The 13,813-nt window shown below is 40.8% G+C and overlaps 1 protein-coding gene across 1 annotated transcript in view; it reads right to left on the reverse strand.

The window, feature by feature from the left end:
• Positions 1-1,509: 1,509 nt before the first annotated feature.
• Positions 1,510-13,813, reverse strand: part of LOC128643009 (centriolin) — an 86,122-nt gene continuing 73,818 nt past the window's right edge. Inside the window, exons 7-8 of the mRNA XM_053695930.1 lie at positions 8,259-8,378; positions 1,510-1,749 (exon numbers count right to left, since the gene is read on the reverse strand). Coding sequence (XP_053551905.1) covers positions 1,510-1,749; positions 8,259-8,378 — 360 coding nt within the window. The remainder of the gene's footprint in view (positions 1,750-8,258; positions 8,379-13,813) is intronic.

Here is a 13,813-nt window from a genome sequence, read left to right on the forward strand (position 1 = left end):
TCTGGTGTGAGATCTGTACCTTTAGCTCTAGATGTGAGTGTGTGTGTAACATAAATAGTAATACAGCACATTTATTGTCTGGTGTGTGAGATCTGTACCTTTAGCTCTAGATGTGAGTGTGTGTGTAACATAAATACTAATACAGCACATTTATTGTCTGGTGTGTGTGATCTGTACCTTTATCTCTAGATGTGAGTGTGTGTAACATAAATAATAATACAGCACATTTATTGTCTGGTGTGTGTGTGAGATCTGTACCTTTATCTCTAGATGTGAGTGTGTGTGTAACATAAATAATAATACAGCACATTTATTGTCTGGTGTGTGAGATCTGTACCTTTATCTCTAGATGTGAGTGTGTGTGTAACATAAATACTAATACAGCACATTTATTGTCTGGTGTGAGATCTGTACCTTTATCTCTAGATGTGAGTGTGTGTGTAACATAAATAATAATACAGCACATTTATTGTCTGGTGTGTGAGATCTGTACCTTTATCTCTAGATGTGAGTGTGTGTGTAACATAAATACTAATACAGCACATTTATTGTCTGGTGTGTGAGATCTGTACCTTTATCTCTAGATGTGAGTGTGTGTGTAACATAAATAATAATACAGCACATTTATTGTCTGGTGTGTGAGATCTGTACCTTTATCTCTAGATGTGAGTGTGTGTGTAACATAAATAGTAATACAGCACATTTATTGTCTGGTGTGTGTGATCTGTACCTTTATCTCTAGATGTGAGTATGTGTGTAACATAAATAATAATACAGCACATTTATTGTCTGGTGTGTGAGATCTGTACCTTTATCTCTAGATGTGAGTGTGTGTAACACAAATAATAATACAGCACATTTATTGTCTGGTGTGTGAGATCTGTACCTTTATCTCTAGATGTGAGTGTGTGTGTAACATAAATAATAATACAGCACATTTATTGTCTGGTGTGTGTGATCTGTACCTTTATCTCTAGATGTGAGTGTGTGTGTAACATAAATAATAATACAGCACATTTATTGTCTGGTGTGTGTGATCTGTACCTTTATCTCTAGATGTGAGTGTGTGTGTGTAACAGAAATAATAATACAGCACATTTATTGTCTGGTGTGTGTGATCTGTACCTTTATCTCTAGATGTGAGTGTGTGTGTAACATAAATAATAATACAGCACATTTATTGTCTGGTGTGTGTGATCTGTACCTTTATCTCTAGATGTGAGTGTGTGTGTAACATAAATAATAATACAGCACATTTATTGTCTGGTGTGTGAGATCTGTACCTTTATCTCTAGATGTGAGTGTGTGTGTAACATAAATAATAATACAGCACATTTATTGTCTGGTGTGTGAGATCTGTACCTTTATCTCTAGATGTGAGTGTGTGTGTGTAACAGAAATAATAATACAGCACATTTATTGTCTGGTGTGTGTGTGTGAGATCTGTACCTTTATCTGTTCAGTACAAGTAGCATAAGATATATTAGTGACCTTAGTTACTACATCATATTAATAATTACCTGCTTCAATATGTTTCTCCTGATCCCCCAGTTCCACATCCAGGGCACTGTGTATTGTCGCTCGGACCTGCTCGTTTCTGGTAATGTCTCCTGCGTCCAGCTCAATCTTCCCAACCTGCACTTGTTGCGCACGGTCAGCAATAAACCCTTCTTGAGAGTACAGGTTTCTTTTGTATCTGGCTTTGCCAATGTACGGACTCTCTTGTGGCCCCTCTTCCATATCTACATTCTTGAAACAAGTAATAACAAGTGCACAAAGTTACTAAAGAGCTTACACACATACAGGCATTATCTTTTTCAGTATTGGAAACAATTTATTAAACTTAGTGCATCACTTTTTTGTACTTAAAGGGACAGTCTACTCTAAAATGTTATTGTTTAAAAAGATGGATAATCCCTTTATTAACCATTCCCCAGTTTGGCATAACCAACACAGTTATATTAATACACTTTTTACCTTGGGAGAGAGCACAATGTTACCTATATGGCCCACATGAACTAGAAGTCTCCTGTTGTGAAAAGCTAATAAAAAAAATGTGATTAAGAGGCTGTCTGTAGTGGCTTAGAAACAGGCAGACATTTAAAGGTTTGAATGTTATAAAGTATATTAATATAACAATGTTGGTTGTGCAAAGCTGGGGAATGGGTTGTGAAGGCTGTATCTATCTTTTTAAACAATAACAATTTTGGGGTAGACTGTCCCTTTAAACAAACTATATCACCTAAATTACTGGCCTATGAAAGATCACTATTTACACATGGTAAAAAAAGGAAATTTATGCTTACCTGATAAATGTATTTCTTTTACGATACAACGAGTCCACGGATTTCATCCTTACTTATGGGATATCGCCTCCTGGTCAGCAGGAGGAGACAAAGAGCACCACAACAGAGTTGTATATATAGCTTCTCCCTTCCCTCCCCCTCCAGTCATTCGACCGAAGTTAGGAAGAGAAAGTAAAAGCCAGGAGCAGAGGTGACTGAAGTTCAACAAAAATAAAAACCTGTCTTAGAAAATGACAGGGTGGGCCGTGGACTCGTCATATCGTAAAAGAAAAATTTATCAGGTAAGCATAAATTTCCTTTTCTTTTACAAGATACGACGAGTCCACGGATTTCATCCTTACTTATGGGATACAATACCAAAGCTATAGGACACGGATGAACGGGAGGGACAAGACAGGAACCTAAACAGAAGGCACCACTGCTTGAAGAACCTTTCTCCCAAAAACAGCCTCAGCCGAGGCAAAACTATCAAATTTGGAAAATTTTGAAAAAGTGTGAAGAGACGACCAAGTTGCAGCCTTGCAAATCTGTTCAACAGAAGCATCATTTTTAAATGCCCATGAGGAAGCCACAGCTCTAGTGGAATGAGCCGTAATTCGTTCTGGAGGCTGCTGTCCAGCAGTCTCATATGCAACACGGATGATACTCTTCAGCCAAAAAGAAAGAGAGGTAGCCGTAGCTTTCTGACCCCTATGTTTCCCAGAAAAAAACAACAAATAAAGAAGATGTTTGACGAAAATCCTTAGTCGCCTGCAAGTAGAACTTCAAGGCACAGACCACGTCCAAGTTATGTAACAGACGCTCCTTCTTAGAAGAAGGGTTAGGACACAAGGAAGGAACAACAATCTAATTAATATTCTTGTTGGAAACAACCATAGGAAGAAAACCAGGTTTGGTACGCAACACTACCTTATCGGAATGAAAAATAAGATAAGGAGAATCACACTGTAATGCTGAAAGCTCAGAAACTCTGCGAGCAGAAGAAATAGCAACCAAAAATAAAACCTTCCAAGATAATAACTTAATATCTATGGAATGCATAGGTTCAAACGGAACCCCTTGAAGAACTCTAAGAACTAAATTCAAACTCCAAGGAGGAGCAATTGGTCTAAACACAGGCCTGATTCTAGTCAGGGCCTGACAAAAGGATTGAACATCTGGAACATCTGCCAGACGCTTGTGAAGCAAAATAGACAAAGCAGAAATATGTCCCTTTAAGGAACTTGCTGACAACCCTTTCTCCAATCCTTCTTGGAGAAAAGACAAAATCCTAGGAATCCTAACCACACTCCATGAGTAGCCCTTGGATTCACACCAATAAAGATATTTACGCCATATCTTATGGTAAATTTTTCTAGTAACAGACTTACGTGCCTGAATCAAGGTATCAATGACCGAATCAGAGAACCCTCGCTTAGATAAAATCAAGCGTTCAATCTCCAACCAGTCAGCTGCAGAGAAATTAGATTCAGATGATGGAAGGGTCTCCTACTGTGTTTGCCTTGTAAAGCTGGCAACGTAGATAAAACTTCTGAAAGAGTGGATGACATAACTGCAGCCATATCTTGCAGGGTGAATGAAGCGGACGCAGTTGAAGAACACGGCATCGCCTGAGCGGGCGTTAAAGGCTGTGACGCTTGGGGAGAAAGTTGTGGCATACCCTGAGTCTCATCAGTCTGAGGAACATCCTTAGATATACTTGCATTAAAGAAAATTTGTTCTTTAAACTGTAACGCCCTCTCAGTACATGAGGGACAAAAAGGAATAGGGGGTTCCACATTGGCATCTAAACACAAAGAACATGTACTTTCCTGAATATCATCCATGACAAAAAACAAGCAATAGCAATAGCAATATTGGTCGTGGTACTGTAATTAAAAAATAAAAAGCAAGAACTTTGAGAAAATTAGCTGAAAAAAACGAGTGTACTGTGTCTTTAAAAATTAAACTGTATAGTTTTTACTGCACCGCAATAAACAATGTAATAACAGGGAATCACTATAGGACTTTCAGTAAATAACCCCAATAATTGTACCCTCTAACAATGTATAACGTCTTAGGGACACAATTTATCACTTGCACCTCGCCACAGCTCTGCTGCGGCGCCCACCTGTCCCCACGAATCACTCAACAGTACTCCGTGAACGGCGTGTCTAAGACTGCTTGTGAGATCACAAACACAAGCTGACTTAGGCCACACCGGAGCCTCTAGACATGCTGCCGTATCGACAGAATCCGGATATCAACTGCGCGCTAAGCGCGCAAAATGCTAAGCCCCACCCATTGTGGGCAGAAACTAACTACGGAAAATAGAGACCACATGGGAATAAACCTGTCGGTAATCAAAATACCTTCACACAACTTAAATAAAGTGTACCGTGACCACCAATGTGCCGCCTCGAGCAGAAAACACAACCCTGTCCTGCCATTAGCTTATTAACAGTTATCAGCCACAATCTCCTAGCGTCAAGCTATGTATACCCGCCGGCTAATACTCATTAGGCCTTATATAAAACTTCTGTCACTATATAGTATAGCTTAGTTTGTTGAATAAACAGGGTAGATCCATGCACACAATTTATCCCTGTGCAAACTGATTACCCCTTCCTGGTATAGGGAATAAGTGTCAGTCTGTTCTGAGCTACTCAGTCTCTCCCAAAAGCAAAACGACTGTACATACCTTAATGCTGAGCGCAGCATGACATGGTCCCATACAATGAAGAAGTTCTTTTCATCACCTCCAGCAAATCTGTGGGAACAAACAGGGTCTTAGATAATATCTGCTAAGACCATCAGCAGGGCAGCAAACGGTATGAGTCGCAGAAAGAATGAAAATCTCCCCAGTCTCCATTGCTGAAAAGCCTGTAGCTCTAGCCCTAAGAAAAAAGCACACACTGGTACCATTTAAAAATAATAAACTCTTGATTGAAGAATCTAAACTAACACCTCACTTTACCTCTTCCTATCACTAACACAGGCAAAGAGAATGACTGGAGTGGGAGGGAAGGGAGGAGCTATATATACAGCTCTGCTGTGGTGCTCTTTGCCTCCTCCTGCTGACCAGGAGGTGAATATCCCATAAGGATGAAATCCGTGGACTCGCCGTATCTTGTAAAAGAAAGTATTTTTATTTTATTTGTGTCATGTAAAGAGAGCAAATCAAAGGGTATTTCAGTTCTTTTTTTTGTTAAACCCCTGTGTGTAAGTATTGCAAGAAAATCCAATGAGGATTAGCAGGATGTACATGCTTAAAGGGACAGTATACACTCATTTTCATATAAGTGCATGTAATAGACACTACTATAAAGAATAATATGCACAGATACTGATATAAAAATCCAGTATAAAACTGTTTGTTTAAAAACTTACTTAGAAGCTTCCAGTTTAGCTCTGTTTAAAAGGTTACTAGAAAGCCCACTGCAGGTGGGAAATAAGACACTCCCCCCTCCCCCTGCATATGAAAAGATCCTTTACACAAACAGAAGCAAGCTGGAGTAGGTATACGTCGGTATTCTCCTAAAACTTTGGGGCTTGGACTGGTTAGGAGTCTGAAAATCAGAGCAATGGTATTTAAAAATAAGCAAAACTATATTAGAAAAACAACTTTATGGGCTATATAAATAGATCATCTACAAAACAATTATGCAAAAAAAAAATGAGTGTATAATGTCCATCTAATATATGTGTGTGTGTGTGTATATATATATATATATATATATATATATATATATATATATATATATATATATATACACTAAAGGGAGGCACTGGTCACATCAGGATGTACATGCTTATATATATATATATATATTTATTATTCACATGTGTAAATTATGCTCTTTCATAGGTGTAATGGAGATGTTTGGGCACATGCAAAGGTGGAGAGAACAGGAAGGGAAAAAAGAGTGACAATCAGGGGTTAAAGAGGCAAAGCGAGACAGGCAGGGGTGAGAGAGGCAGGGGTGAGAGAGGCAGGGGAGAGACAGGCAGGGGAGAGACAGGCAGGGGTGAGAGAGGCAGGGGTGAGAGAGGCAGGGGGGTGAGACAGGCAGGGGGGTGAGACAGGCAGGGGGGTGAGACAGGCAGGGGGGTGAGACAGGCAGGGGAGAGAGAGGCAGGGGTGAGAGAGGCAGGGGTGAGAGAGGCAGGGGTGAGAGAGGCAGGGGTGAGAGAGGCAGGGGTGAGAGAGGCAGGGGTGAGAGAGGCAGGGGTGAGACAGGCAGGGGTGAGACAGGCAGGGGTGAGACAGGCAGGGGTGAGACAGGCAGGGGTGAGACAGGCAGGGGTGAGACAGGCAAGGGAGAGACAGGCAGGGGTGAGAGAGGCAGGGGTGAGACAGACAGGGTAGTGAGACAGACAGGGTAGTGAGATAGGCAGGGGTGAGACAGGCAGGGGAGAGACAGGCAGGGGTGAGAGAGGCAGGGGTGAGACAGACAGGGTAGTGAGATAGGCAGGGGTGAGAGAGGCAGGGGTGAGACAGACAGGGTAGTGAGATAGGCAGGGGTGATGCAGGCAGGGGTGAGACAGGCAGGGTGATGAGACATACATACAATTAAATAAAGGCAAGGGACAGATGATGGATTATAGAGAGACACGCAGGGCATGAGTGAGATTTTCATATAAGTGCATGTAATAGACACTACTATAAAGAATAATATGCACAGATACTGATATAAAAATCCAGTATAAAACTGTTTGTTTAAAAACTTACTTAGAAGCTTCCAGTTTAGCTCTGTTTAAAAGGTTACTAGAAAGCCCACTGCAGGTGGGAAATAAGACACTCCCCCCTCCCCCTGCATATGAAAAGACCCTTTACACAAACAGAAGCAAGCTGGAGTAGGTATACGTCGGTATTCTCCTAAAACTTTGGGGCTTGGACTGGTTAGGAGTCTGAAAATCAGAGCAATGGTATTTAAAAATAAGCAAAACTATATTAGAAAAACAACTTTATGGGCTATATAAATAGATCATCTACAAAACAATTATGCAAAAAAAAAATGAGTGTATAATGTCCATCTAATATGTGTGTGTGTATATATATATATATATATATATATATATATATATATATATATATATACACTAAAGGGAGGCACTGGTCACATCAGGATGTACATGCTTATATATATATATATATATATATATATTTATTATTCACATGTGTAAATTATGCTCTTTCATAGGTGTAATGGAGATGTTTGGGCACATGCAGAGGTGGAGAGAACAGGAAGGGAAAAAAGAGTGACAATCAGGGGTTAAAGAGGCAAAGCGAGACAGGCAGGGGTGAGAGAGGCAGGGGTGAGAGAGGCAGGGGAGAGACATGCAGGGGAGAGACAGGCAGGGGAGAGACAGGCAGGGGAGAGACAGGCAGGGGTGAGAGAGGCAGGGGTGAGAGAGGCAGGGTAGTGAGTCAGGCAGGGGGGTGAGACAGGCAGGGGGGTGAGACAGGCAGGGGGGTGAGACAGGCAGGGGGGTGAGACAGGCAGGGGTGAGAGAGGCAGGGGTGAGAGAGGCAGGGGTGAGACAGGCAGGGGTGAGACAGGCAGGGGTGAGACAGGCAGGGGTGAGACAGGCAGGGGTGAGACAGGCAGGGGTGAGAGAGGCAGGGGTGAGACAGACAGGGTAGTGAGACAGACAGGGTAGTGAGATAGGCAGGGGTGAGACAGGCAGAGGAGAGACAGGCAGGGGTGAGAGAGGCAGGGGTGAGACAGACAGGGTAGTGAGATAGGCAGGGGTGATGCAGGCAGGGGTGAGACAGGCAGGGTGATGAGACATACATACAATTAAATAAAGGCAAGGGACAGATGATGGATTATAGAGAGACACGCAGGGCATGAGTGAGATACCAGTGTAAGTTCTGGATGCTCACACCCCATAGTGAGTCTTTATTACCAACAGCACTGTGCAGACACCTTGTATAGTCACTAAGCTCACACAGTAATAACTGGTTACCTCCGGAGATATATAACCCATTGGCTCAAACTTGGCATCAATTTTATAGAAAGCCAGCTCCTGCTCCAACTCGTAGTGCTTCTGGCAAGCGCGGTTGAGCTCTATGGTCTTTTGCTTGAGCTAAACAGAGTAAAGGAAGAAGCCGTTATAATCAGACACACATAACGTGACTACACACTGACACGTGGCATCATGGGAGGTTTACTGGGAAATGAATCAAATACAACAACCACAATTAACGCCACACTTGATCACATGAAGGCTCTGTACACTGCTGCTAATCCTAAATGAGTCCAAAAGGATCACTTAATGAGGCTCAGACTATTTATTTCTATAGTATCTGGGAGGAATAAAGTGCTCATGCCCATCTAACTATCGCAGGTAGAAATAGCTGCTCGGTATTTTTGTATTAATGTTCCTTTCACCGTGAGAGAAGTCAGGTAGCTCACTGTAACCATAATGTGTAAAACAACTTCAGTCTGATTTTACAAATGTGCTCAGACAATAAGTATAGCAAAAGAAAAAGCTAGACTTTGTCATATTAAACACTATGGGCTAAATTACAAGTGGATCGCTAACAGTTACGTGCAAGTGAAAAGGGGTGTATCGCGGGAGTTTGGGCACGTCGGATTTCTTTCATGTAATTAGCAAGAGTCCATGAGCTAGTGACGTATGGGATATACATTCCTACCAGGAGGGGCAAAGTTTCCCAAACCTCAAAATGCCTATAAATACACCCCTCACCACACCCACAATTCAGTTTTTACAAACTTTGCCTCCGATGGAGGTGGTGAAGTAAGTTTGTGCTAGATTCTACGTTGATATGCGCTCCGCAGCAAGTTGGAGCCCGGTTTTCCTCTCAGCGTGCAGTGAATGTCAGAGGGATGTGAGGAGAGTATTGCCTATTTGAATGCAGTGATCTCCTTCTACGGGGTCTATTTCATAGGTTCTCTGTTATCGGTCGTAGAGATTCATCTCTTACCTCCCTTTTCAGATCGACAATATACTCTTATATATACCATTACCTCTACTGATTCTCGTTTCAGTACTGGTTTGGCTTTCTACAAACATGTAGATGAGTGTCCTGGGGTAAGTAAGTCTTATTTTCTGTGACACTCTAAGCTATGGTTGGGCACTTTGTTTATAAAGTTCTAAATATATGTATTCAAACATTTATTTGCCTTGACTCAGAATGTTCAACTTTCCTTATTTTTCAGACAGTCAGTTTCATATTTGGGATAATGCATTTGATTTAATCATTTTTTCTTACCTTCAAAAATTTGACTCTTTTTCCCTGTGCGTCATTCTTGGCGCGGACTTTTTTGGCGCAAAAATTATTTTCCGTTTCCGGCGTCATACGTGTCGCCGGAAGTTGCGTCATTTTTTGACGTTATTTTGCTCCAAAAATGTCGGCGTTCCGGATGTGGCGTCATTTTTGGCACCAAAAGCATTTAGGAGCCAAATAATGTGGGCGTCTTATTTGGCGCTAAAAAATATGGGCGTCGCTTTTGTCTCCACATTATTTAAGTCTCATTTTTCATTGCTTCTGGTTGCTAGAAGCGTGTTCTTTGGCATTTTTTCCCATTCCTGAAACTGCCATTTAAGGAATTTGATCAATTTTGCTTTATATGTTGTTTTTTCTCTTACATATTGCAAGATGTCTCACGTTGCATCTGAGTCAGAAGATACTACAGGAAAATCGCTGTCTAGTGCTGGATCTACCAAAGCTAAGTGTATCTGCTGTAAACTTTTGGTAGCTATTCCTCCAGCTGTTGTTTGTATTGATTGTCATGACAAACTTGTTAATGCAGATAATATTTCCTTTAGTAAAGTACCATTGCCTGTTGCAGTTCCTTCAACATCTAAGGTGCAGAATGTTCCTGATAACATAAGAGATTTTGTTTCTGAATCCATAAAGAAGGCTATGTCTGTTATTTCTCCTTCTAGTAAACATAAAAAATCTTTTAAAACTTCTCTCCCTACAGATGAATTTTTAAATGAACATCATCATTCTGATTCTGATGACTCTTCTGGTTCAGAGGATTCTGTCTCAGAGGTTGATGCTGATAAATCTTCATATTTATTTAAAATGGAATTTATTCGTTCTTTACTTAAAGAAGTTCTAATTGCTTTAGAAATAGAGGATTCTGGGCCTCTTGATACTAATTCTAAACGTTTGGATAAGGTATTTAAATCTCCTGTGGTTATTCCAGAAGTTTTTCCTGTTCCTAATGCTATTTCTGCAGTAATTTCCAAAGAATGGGATAAATTGGGTAATTCATTTACTCCTTCTAAACATTTTAAGCAATTATATCCTGTGCCGTCTGACAGATTAGAATTTTGGGACAAAATCCCTAAAGTTGATGGGGCTATTTCTACCCTTGCTAAACGTACTACTATTCCTACGTCAGATGGTACTTCGTTTAAGGATCCTTTAGATAGGAAAATTGAATCCTTTCTAAGAAAAGCTTATCTGTGTTCAGGTAATCTTCTTAGACCTGCTATATCTTTGGCTGATGTTGCTGCAGCTTCAACTTTTTGGTTGGAAACTTTAGCGCAACAAGTAACACATCATGATTCTCATGATATTATTATTCTTCTTCAGCATGCTAATAATTTTATCTGTGATGCCATCTTTGATATTATCAGAGTTGATGTCAGGTTTATGTCTCTAGCTATTTTAGCTAGAAGAGCTTTATGGCTTAAGACTTGGAATGCTGATATGGCTTCTAAATCAACTCTACTTTCCATTTCTTTCCAGGGTAACAAATTATTTGGTTCTCAGTTGGATTCTATTATTTCAACTGTTACTGGTGGGAAAGGAACTTTTTTACCACAGGATAAAAAATCTAAGGGTAAAAACAGGGCTAATAATCGTTTTCGTTCCTTTCGTTTCAACAAAGAACAAAAGTCTGATCCTTCATCCTCAGGAGCAGTTTCAGTTTGGAAACTATCTCCAATCTGGAATAAATCCAAGCCAGCCAGAAAGGCAAAGCCTGCTTCTAAGTCCACATGAAGGTGCGGCCCTCATTCCAGCTCAGCTGGTAGGGGGCAGGTTACGTTTTTTCAAAGAAATTTGGATCAATTCTGTTCACAATCTTTGGATTCAGAACATTGTTTCAGAAGGGTACAGAATTGGTTTCAAGATGAGACCTCCTGCAAAGAGATTTTTTCTTTCCCGTGTCCCAGTAAATCCAGTAAAAGCTCAAGCATTTCTGAATTGTGTTTCAGATCTAGAGTTGACTGGAGTAATTATGCCAGTTCCAGTTCAGGAACAGGGGATGGGGTTTTATTCAAATCTCTTCATTGTACCAAAGAAGGAGAATTCCTTCAGACCAGTTCTGGATCTAAAAATATTGAATCGTTATGTAAGGATACCAACGTTCAAGATGGTAACTGTAAGGACTATCTTGCCTTTTGTTCAGCAAGGGAATTATATGTCCACAATAGATTTACAGGATGCATATCTGCATATTCCGATTCATCCAGATCATTATCGGTTCCTGAGATTCTCTTTTCTGGACAAGCATTACCAGTTTGTGCCTCTGCCGTTTGGCCTAGCTACAGCTCCAAGAATTTTTACAAAGGTTCTCGGTGCCCTTCTGTCTGTAATCAGAGAACAGGGTATTGTGGTATTTCCTTATTTGGACGATATCTTGGTACTTGCTCAGTCTTTACATTTAGCAGAATTTCATACAAATCGACTTGTGTTGTTTCTTCAAGATCATGGTTGGAGGATCAATTTACCAAAAAGTTCATTGATTCCTCAGACAAGGGTAACCTTTCTGGGTTTCCAGATAGATTCAGTGTCCATGACTCTGTCTTTAACAGACAAGAGACGTCTAAAACTGATTGCAGCTTGTCGAAACCTTCAGTCACAATCATTCCCTTCGGTAGCCTTATGCATGGAAATTCTAGGTCTTATGACTGCTGCATCGGACGCGATCCCCTTTGCTCGTTTTCACATGCGACCTCTTCAGCTTTGTATGCTGAATCAATGGTGCAAGGATTACACAAAGATATCTCAATTAATATCTTTAAAACCGATTGTTCGACACTCTCTAACGTGGTGGACAGATCACCATCGTTTAATTCAGGGGGCTTCTTTTGTGCTTCCGACCTGGACTGTAATTTCAACAGATGCAAGTCTCACAGGTTGGGGAGCTGTGTGGGGATCTCTGACGGCACAAGGAGTTTGGGAATCTCAGGAGGTGAGATTACCGATCAATATTTTGGAACTCCGTGCAATTTTCAGAGCTCTTCAGTTTTGGCCTCTTCTGAAGAGAGAATCGTTCATTTGTTTTCAGACAGACAATGTCACAACTGTGGCATACATCAATCATCAAGGAGGAACTCACAGTCCTATGAAAGAAGTATCTCGAATTTTGGTTTGGGCGGAATCCAGCTCCTGTCTAATCTCTGCGGTTCATATCCCAGGTGTAGACAATTGGGAAGCGGATTATCTCAGTCGCCAAACGTTGCATCCGGGCGAATGGTCTCTTCACCCAGAGGTATTTCTTCAGATTGTTCAAATGTGGGAACTTCCAGAAATAGATTTGATGGCGTCCCATCTAAACAAGAAACTTCCCAGGTATCTGTCCAGATCCCGGGATCCTCAGGCGGAGGCAGTGGATGCATTATCACTTCCTTGGAAGTATCATCCTGCCTATATCTTTCCGCCTCTAGTTCTTCTTCCAAGAGTAATCTCCAAGATTCTGAAGGAATGCTCGTTTGTTCTGCTGGTAGCTCCGGCATGGCCTCACAGGTTTTGGTATGCGGATCTTGTCCGGATGGCCTCTTGCCAACCGTGGACTCTTCCGTTAAGACCAGACCTTCTGTCACAAGGTCCTTTTTTCCATCAGGATCTGAAATCCTTAAATTTAAAGGTATGGAGTTTGAACGCTTGATTCTTCGTCAAAGAGGTTTCTCTGACTCTGTGATTAATACTATGTTACAGGCTCGTAAATCTGTATCTAGAGAGATATATTATAGAGTCTGGAAGACTTATATTTCTTGGTGTGTTTCTCATCATTTTTCTTGGCATTCTTTTAGAATACCGAGAATTTTACAGTTTCTTCAGGATGGTTTAGATAAAGGTTTGTCCGCAAGTTCCTTGAAAGGACAAATCTCTGCTCTTTCTGTTCTTTTTCACAGAAAGATTGCTATTCTTCCTGATATTCATTGTTTTGTACAAGCTTTGGTTCGTATAAAACCTGTCATTAAGTCAATTTCTCCTCCTTGGAGTTTGAATTTGGTTCTGGGGGCTCTTCAAGCTCCTCCGTTTGAACCTATGCATTCATTGGACATTAAATTACTTTCTTGGAAAGTTTTGTTCCTTTTGGCCATCTCTTCTGCCAGAAGAGTTTCTGAATTATCTGCTCTTTCTTGTGAGTCTCCTTTTCTGATTTTTCATCAGGATAAGGCGGTGTTGCGAACTTCTTTTCAATTTTTACCTAAAATTGTGAATTCCAACAACATTAGTAGAGAAATTGTGGTTCCTTCATTATGTCCTAATCCTAAGAATTCTAAGGAGAAATTGTTGCATTCTTTGGATG

The sequence above is a fragment of the Bombina bombina genome, chromosome 12, assembly GCF_027579735.1.
Source record: "Bombina bombina isolate aBomBom1 chromosome 12, aBomBom1.pri, whole genome shotgun sequence".
Classification (NCBI taxonomy): domain Eukaryota; kingdom Metazoa; phylum Chordata; class Amphibia; order Anura; family Bombinatoridae; genus Bombina; species Bombina bombina.